Source organism: Triticum dicoccoides, chromosome 5A (genome assembly GCF_002162155.2).
Source record: "Triticum dicoccoides isolate Atlit2015 ecotype Zavitan chromosome 5A, WEW_v2.0, whole genome shotgun sequence".
NCBI lineage: Eukaryota > Viridiplantae > Streptophyta > Magnoliopsida > Poales > Poaceae > Triticum > Triticum dicoccoides.
The window spans coordinates 530,287,511-530,296,212 of record NC_041388.1 but is presented as its reverse complement, the minus strand read 5'-3'; the positions used below and the strand labels follow the sequence as shown (position 1 = coordinate 530,296,212).

At 47.8% G+C, this 8,702-nt stretch overlaps 1 protein-coding gene across 1 annotated transcript; it reads right to left on the bottom strand.

Moving 5' to 3' along the window:
- Positions 1–4,500: 4,500 nt before the first annotated feature.
- LOC119302552 (probable polyamine transporter At3g13620) lies at positions 4,501–7,723 on the bottom strand. Its single transcript, XM_037579586.1, has 2 exons — positions 6,771–7,723; positions 4,501–5,150 (listed from the first exon to the last, which is right to left on the bottom strand). The coding sequence occupies exons 1-2, from the start codon at positions 7,696–7,698 to the stop codon at positions 4,582–4,584; spliced, it is 1,497 nt and encodes a 498-aa protein (XP_037435483.1). The 5' UTR covers positions 7,699–7,723; the 3' UTR covers positions 4,501–4,581.
- Between the last annotated feature and the right edge of the window lie 979 nt (positions 7,724–8,702).

Here is an 8,702-nt window from a genome sequence, read left to right as displayed (position 1 = left end):
CTGATTCAACTGGCAACATACTAAAAGTAGTAGAAACTGTACTGAGGCTTGTAACAACAATCCTATAAGGTACTACGGATTAGTAACACGTGAACCTGACAGAAGAAGAGAGCCTAGTCCTTAACCCACGTTGAATGAGAAGAGAATGACTCAGATCAAAGGGCATAAGGTAAAGGAGTAAAAAGAGCCTTACGTTCCCTCCCACAATCAATTCCCCTACATATAACTAAAGCATTTCTAGACTCGACATCGACCAGTTTGGCTCAACGAACCTACAGGCAGTCCGGCTCTGATGCCAACGCTGTCAGGACCCCGATTCCAAATCACATCGATCTAGCCGGTAACACCTCATATCACATTGCGGCCTCACGCACGGTATCCCCACGGCTGTCGCCTTACCATGGCCCGGGACCGTTTGCGCCTTTTGGCTCACGTATATGATAGTGTCGCTAGCATCCATATGACAGAGAACCCGGGCCGACATGGCTAGTCGTGAACCCAAAGCGGCACAGACCTATGGAGACAGGCATATGTGAATCATATCGAGCATGTCGGTCATCAGCGTGTGAATCCGGGCTGTAGCACTGGGCTAACATGACTCCGGGGAACCTGGGCTATAGCAGGCTAGGCAGGACTCCGGAAGTCACCGCGTGACATTTCCCCAAAGGGACAGACATAGGAACGAAGTGAAACACATGCCGGCCAGTCAAGTGTCCTGAGCAGTAGTGTTGGGCTAGCAGGACTCCGGTGAACCGGGCTGTAGCGGGTTACTATGGCTCGAGGAGCACTAGACTACATTTCCCCATAAGAAAGGCTGCCAAGGATAAACAACTAGATTGTCGGATCCCACACATACCAAGCATTTCAATCATACACACAATATGCTCGATATGTGCAAATACAACATGGCATCAAAACAAAACTCTACAACTCAAGTACTTTATTTAAAGGCTCCAGAGAGCCATACGTAACATGTTCATACAGGTAGGGGTCACACGACCCGACAATCAAGTCATACAAGCATACAAGCACATGCGGAAGAAAATAGTCTGAGTACAGACACTAGAAAGAAAGAAGGCTTCTCGAAGCCTGTCTATCTACATAGGGCCCTCCATGGCCAAGATCACCACCTGGGTGGCAAGTCACTCATCGACGTCAAGATCTACATAAAACCCGTCGGAGGGGGTGGTGTTGTCGTCTGAAAACAGTAATTAAGCAAACATGAGTACAAAGGTACTCAGCAAGTCTTACATCAGAACCTACTATACATGCTCATTCTCAAGAAGGTGGTGGAGTTATTGCAGCAAGCCAGCTTTGACTCTTGGCTAAGCTATCCTATGAGACTCCACTAGTAAAATAGTTTTCGCACACGAGTCCACTACTCACCAACACAATACTCCATCGGGGATCCTCCCTCGTCATCCTACGAGAGGGCCATCCTCGGTATTCACACTTATCTTGAGTCTTTTAGTAGTATCCATTAACTTGTCTATGAATTGTATAGGCAACCAAGTAGTCCTTTACCGCGGACGCGGCTATTCAAATAGTTTTATACCCTGCAGGGGTGTACTTCATCACACATGTTTCCACCACTTAGCGTCTGCACACGACATGTGCTCGGCAGACTTCAAGCGAAAACCGACGTGGGTGTAGACAACGACCTGACTAACCGCACAAGTCTCTAGTCTAGGTTTATCGCCTATTCAGGTTCCATCCGCAAGGAAATCTGGCCGGGGTGTCCTCAACGGCCCCAAACGATGTGTGCAGGGTTTCCGAGACACCAAACGGGCGACTCGGTACACCGTGCCACGGTGTATCAACCGCATCATAGCCCACCCCTAGGGTCAGCGCTACGCACGGCCGCCAACACATAACCTACAAACACCAGAAACTAATTGCAACTCCTGTACAGAGTACTAGAGGGGTCAGTAAGTCGAGCGGGGTCATATTTCAGGGCCCAATGTGTGGTAGTAGCTGAATCTTAAATCACGCATACAGATCTCAGTTCTTATGGATGGCCTCGATGAAACAACCCACCATGTACTCCTACATGGCCTCTCATCGATACCTTTACCAAAACATGTTCAACACATCCCTCAGATTACCGACATAAACATTTCACTCTAGCCCATCACCCAGATGAACCAGACCTGACACAACTCTAAGCATAGCAGGCATAGCAAGGTAGGAATCACATACGCGGCTCAATCAACTCCTACACATGCTAGTGGGTTTCATCTAGTTACTGTGGCAATGACAGGTCATGCAGAGGATAAGGGTTCAACTACCGTAGCACACAGCAGTTTGAATCGCGTTGTCTTAATGCAGTAAACAGGAGCAGAAGCGAGAACATGGGTTGTATCGGAATGATCAATGGGTTGCTTGCCTGATGTAGTGGTAGTAGGGTACTGCCCTTCAGACGGATATTCAGGGTTATCATCGGAGGCAGAACCTACCACGAAAGACACACCGAACATAATCAATACATGACGATATGCAACAATATGATGCATGCTATGACATGGCAATATGAATGTGTCTTGGCCTAATGCAAGCTAAAACGGAAAGGAATGAACTCATTTGAATCAAAGATTCAAATGTTAGTTCACTTAACATAGCCATATTAGTGAATTATCTTATTTTGCTTAAACAACAAGGTTAAAGTGGTTTGTCATGCATGAAACCATTACAGATGGATAGATTGAATTTTTCTGATCATTTTTCGTATATAAATCTTTGCATTTGGAGTTATGGTTGATTTTCTATGATTTTTAGAAGTTTTGGCTATTTTCTGGAATTTCCTATTAAAGAATAAATCCAGAAAAGGATTTACTGCATCAGTGTGACGTCAGCAGTCAACTGGGACGGTCCAGGTCAAACCTGACCAATGGGTCCCGCGTGTCAGTGTCATAGCCTAACTAGTTTTTAGTTAGTCCTAATCCTAACTTAATTAGTAGGCGGGTCCCATCTGTCATAGACCAGGGGGGTCAAACTGAGCCCACCCGGGTCAACTCAGTTAGCGGGGGTCAAACCCCTGGTCAGCAGGGTCAATCCCGCCGGTGTTGAGTCGCCGGCGAGGCCGAGACGGCGGAGGGGCTCGGATTTTGCCCTCCGGCGACCAAATTAGCGGCCGAGACCACCTACAGAGAGCTGGCACTCTCGCGCATCCATTGGAGCAAGCGAGAAAGGCTGCGGTGGGGTGAGCTCGCCGGAGTCGAGCTCGTGGTGGCAGCCGGGGCTCGGGCAACGACAGGTTCGGCGCTACGGTGCAAGGCAGGAGGAGCTGGTGGGCGCTACGGGCTCCTGGAGCCGTGCTGAGCGCAGAGGTGTGCTTGGCTTTGAGCCACTGTGGCTCTAGCCACGACGGCGACGAGGCACGGCGGCGGCGAGCTTCGGCCGCGGTGGTTAGTAAGGCTAGAGGAGGAAATAGACGGCGGGGAACGAGGGGTTCGGTAGAGGAGCTCACGGCGGTTGCAGAACGCGTCTCAGCGGGCTCGGGGGAGGTCGGACGACGTCAGGGCGTTGCCGGCGATCTCGGTTGCTCGAGGTAGAAGACGACTGCGGTGATGACGTTTGGGGCCGTCCGGTGCGGCATGGCTCGGAGGAGAGGACGAGGGCGACGAGGCGGGGCATTTGGATGGGTCAGTGAGACGAGGGGAGCACGGTGGTCACGAGTTTCACGATGGCGCGGGCGCGGCTGCGTCGGCCATGGCGTTGAGGGAGCGAGGGAGAGAGGCAGGGGGAGAGTGGAGCGGTCGAGGGGTCCAGGGGGTCTGCGTGGCACTCGTAGACGGCGTCCTGGGCATCGGCAGAAGCAGGAGGTGGCCGGCGTGTGGCTGCGGGCACCGGCCACGCGCCTCTCGTCCTCCTGGCGAGAGGAGGAGGATTACTGGCATTGGCCAGTGGGCTGGGCCGAGCTGGGCCAGGCCAGGGCGACAGGTAAGTTCCTTTCTCTCTCCTTTCTCTGTTTTTTTATTTATTCTATTATTTCTGTAACTTCAGGGCTTTATTAAAAATGCCAGGGCATTTCCAAAAATCATAAAATTAATCATGGCTATTGCTTAGAATATACCCAACAACAAACATTTTTGTTTATGATTATTTGAGAATTTAAAATATTTTATAGCATTTAAATGCCCAAATGCAAATACTATAAGAATTAATCCAATGACCTTAATACCAATAAAGAATAACATGCTAGAGTTCTTCAAGCGCCTTAATACCAATAAAGATATACTACTTTCTTACAACTTCAAATGAGTCACACTGTCTTGTACTACAAATTTTGTTTTTGCTTACTATATAGCTAGCTAGATGTTAGTAATTAAGTATATATGGTTTAGGGTAGTTGATTAGTGTTATACACATGCCACTGGGTTTTGTTAATCATTAAAGTTGAAGACGAAACAGTTGAAGTACTGGACTCACTATATATATATATATATATATATATATATATATATATATATATATATATATATATATATATATATAATCCATGTCGCCCAATTACATGAGAGAGACATGCCACTTCCGAACCAACTGATAGTTTCTCACTACGACTGAAGCCAACTCCAAAATTCACACCGTGTCTTCAGCATCCTCCTGATGGACAGCAGCAACCGCGTTGTTGAACCTGAGCAACTTCCTAGCCCTGCACTCCCTCATGATGCCATGCCAGCCGACACCGAGCGCCGTCAGCCCAGCCGCGACGGCGAACACCCTCCACCCAGCCACCGCACACACATAGGCCAGAAAAGCCGACGGCACGGCGCACATGGCCACGAGCGCAGGCAGCGGCAGCGGCACGCGGTAGGGGCGCTTCAGCGCCGGGTGCTTGACACGAAGCCAGATGAAGGAGGCGAACTCGAGCAGCGTGCCCAGGCTATACAAGAAGTTGGCGGTGGCGACGACGTCGTCGAAGCCGAGGAAGGAGACGGCGATCGCGACGGTGGTCGACGCGGCGATGGCAACCCATGGGGTCCCGGTATAGGCAGCGCGGCGGGCAAAGACAGACGGGACGAGGCCCAGTTCCGCCATACCGAGGAGCTGGAACGAGCCACTGCTCATCTGGGCCTCGAACATGCCGATGGAGGAGATCACCGCACCGGCCCCCGTCCAGTACTTGAGCCATGGGCCCCCGATAATGCCTGTTAGACACAGAAAAATTACATTTTTCTTTGAAGAATCAAAGTAGGATAATAAACACGTCGTGTTGTAAGTTGCACTAGTTGGATTCAGCCAACTCGATTATAGCACATCTCGAGGTGTTAAAATACTGTTTTGATAATATCATCAAGACGTCTGAGATTTTGGCATGTCTAAGTTGTTGTCATGAACCAGAAAAGAGTTTGTTGTTCGCTATTGTCTTATAGTACGACCTATACATGATAGGGCCATGATGGTTAAAAGTGTAACTTTACATTAATAAAAAGTGTAACTTGCACTTCTATAAAATATGGCAACTAGGTAAAAAAAAAGCCCATATCCTAAAAAAAGGGTAAAAATGTACATGGTGCCCTTTTCACTAAATTAAAGTCGCACCTTTCAGAATCGACTTAGACTTTAGAAAATCCCAACCAATTTTGAGGCACAACTCTCCAAAGTGGAATTACATATAAAATTCACTCTTTGCCTTCTTTGCACCCACTCTTTGAAAGTCATGATTTAAAATAATAATAAAATAGTGTTTATGATTTAATATGTACACTTGAAACATTTGGTGGAACATTATACTATGTGTTTCGAATGAAAAAAAGGCAATCCTAGAATTTGATTAGTGAATACTCGCTCCGTCCCGAATTATTTGTCTAGATACGGATGTATCTAGGCGCGTTTTAGTGTTAGATACATCCACATCTAGACAAATCAAAGACAAGTAATTTGGGACGAAAGTAATATAAGTTATTCAGGTACGCACAATATATGTTTTTGCTATGCAAGTGTACATGTTGTATCATGTGAACATCGACGAACTTTTTTTTTCAGAATTCACATGTTTTTGAAGTAAGCAAAGAGAAGAAAATATGTTTTCTTTTTTGCAAAACCATCTGCACAAATCCGGGATGCTGGACATTACTTTGTGTAATATATTATTGCATAAACCCATTTAATATAAAATAGTATAATCACTAAAGTTAAGCTAGAGGCACATCATAAAAGTAGAGTTTCCTTGATTAGCAATTTAAAAAAAAGAAAAACATTTTTCACAAATGGGACGTTTACCCTTGTTTAAGCCCAACAATATCTTTCTTTTGCAGCAACTAAGCCCAACAATACCAACCAAGAAAAATATACAAACTAGCTACAGATTCAAAGGTCATGATTCAAATTTTGAGAGATGTAATTTTATGTTCGATTCTAACCAGCAGGAGGCACACGATCTTGTAAAATTTTCAGTAACACTCCCACAGGGTCGCCATTTGTGGCTGATATTCCCTCATGAGCGTCTTTGTATCCCTTTAAACGTTGATTCACTAATAAAGTTTGGGATCCCTAAAAAAAAGTACAGATTCAAAGGCACACGCAAAGAAAAAAAAAAACCCTACAGATACAAAGCAATATGAGCGGCGGCGGTAACTGACGTTAACTGATATAAAGTTATAAACAATCCAAGTAACTGACGTTAACTGATATAAACAATCCATAGGGTAGATGATAACAACAAATGAAGGAAAGGAGAATGAGAACAAACAAGATGACCAAAACCTTGTGTCTCGTAGCACTGTAGCAGTAAGAAGAAACTGATACTAAGTGGCGTTTGTACGTACCTGCGGCATCGGCCAAGTAGCCATTGACCCAGGCATCCGGCGGTGCGTCCGTGGCGCCGGTGGCGGCCATAAGCGGCAGCAGGTAACTGGCGGCGATCAGGACAACCGCCAGCGCCAGCGCCCGCGGGAACGTCCGCTCCGGCCGCTCCACCTCGCCGGCCATGGTGCTCGCGCTGTCCCAGTAGTTGAGGTTCCAGAACAGCGTGTTGAAGAAGAGCCTCCAGTCCTTCCTCCCACTCACCTGCGCCGCCCACCGACGCGGCCGCACCTTGGGCACCGCCATCGCCGTCATCAGCACGAATGGGGCCAGCGACACTACCCCCAGCGCCACCGTGCCCCAGCCTACAATGCTCAGGCCAACGTAGTTCACGAAGGAGAGGAACAGCGTCATGCCGATCACCGTGCCCGTGCGCGTCCTGCCGGGCTGCGCGACCGCTGGGGCCACGCCGCCAAGGTAGTCGGCGACGAGGGCCGGGTAGGCGGCGATGTTGATGACGATGCTGAGGTACTTCCACGTGCCGAGGAGGGAGCCGGCGAGCGGGCCAAAGGCGTGGTCGGCCCACCGGACGAAGCCGCCGTTGCCCGGGAACGCGGTGGCGAGCTCGGCGGTGACGAGCGACTCCGGAACGCCCCACGCGAAGGGGAAGATGAGGAAGCCGAGCAGCGTGAACAGCGGGCCCGCCGCGCGGACAGCCTTCTCGGAGCCATACGGGCCGCCTGCCACCTCGAAGTAGATGAGGAAGACGAGCGGAATCAGAGTGATCTTGCGCCGCAGGTGGCCGGACGACGTCGGGTCCGGGCCACCGCCTTGCTGCAGCTGCTGGTCATGTGGTGTGTGCTCTTGCGCGACGGCCCCATGCGGCTGTGGATGTTGTCCTTGTTCCTCACTCTGTGGTGGTTGTCTGTCAGTTAGGATTTCTTGGTTCATGCTGAGCTTACTCGCCAGAGTACGGAGGAACAAGCTTGCGTGCCGATCATTCGTGTGGCCGTTGTGCTATATATATAATTAATCGGTGTGTCTAGGGCACATCTAGATATGCTTTAATTATGACACATTTAAATGAGTGAATTAAGCATAAAAAATAAAAAAATAAAAAAAATATCTACACAAATCTCAACATAAGATGAATGACATAGGATTTAGATGTGCAATACTTATAGCACATCTAGATGTGCTTTAACAAAACTGATAATTAAATTTGAGACGAAAGAGGGAGCCAGAAAGGGTATGCGCTCATTTTGGTCAGGTTGTGCTAATTGGGTAAGTCCCAACGAATCACCAGCTGACGCCCGAATAGATATGCTTAATTTGCTGCGGGCTGCGAGCTTAGAGCTTAATTAGCTGCCATCACCTTTGTCCGATTGAGCTCTTTTAATTTTGTTTGGTTGCTTTAGCTAACTACTCCACTTGTTTAGGGTGTACTGAAGGCCATTCTGTGCTTGCTGCCATTAATATAATCCTGATCAGCTCGATCGTCACAAGATGAACATGTCGGCAGTGGTAGTTAAATCCATTCTTTTCCTCCACACATATAAACACACTAAAATGTATCCAATGTGTGGATCACTAATTCACTATACAGAATACCACAACTAATCTTGTTTGACACTCAGCAACTAGCCAGCCAACTAATCATGCTATCCCATGCAAAAAAAAGCCAATCATGCTATTGAATATCCCTTTTTAGATAATGCTATTGAATCTCTGGGAGGTCGTATTAGAGTGATGTATTCGTCAAGATCGTCAATGATGACGTTGGTCATGACTTCCGGCAAGGGACCGTTTATCCCATATGCTATTCAATATCATGCCGGACGATATCTAAGGCAATGATCATAAATATAGGCATTACGTCCGTGTCAAGGAGACCGAAACGACTCTGCATCTACTACTATTACTCCACACATCGACCGACTCCTGCCTGCATCTAG

What these genes read in the sequence shown, in the direction of transcription:
- LOC119302552 (XM_037579586.1), bottom strand. Translation starts at nt 7,698, where the DNA reads ATGAACCAAGAAATCCTAACTGACAGACAACCACCACAGAGTGAGGAA. An exon ending in CTACTTGGCCGATGCCGCAG is followed by an intron (nt 5,151 to 6,770) that starts GTACGTACAAAC and finishes TGTGTCTAACAG; the next exon opens with GCATTATCGGGGGCCCATGG.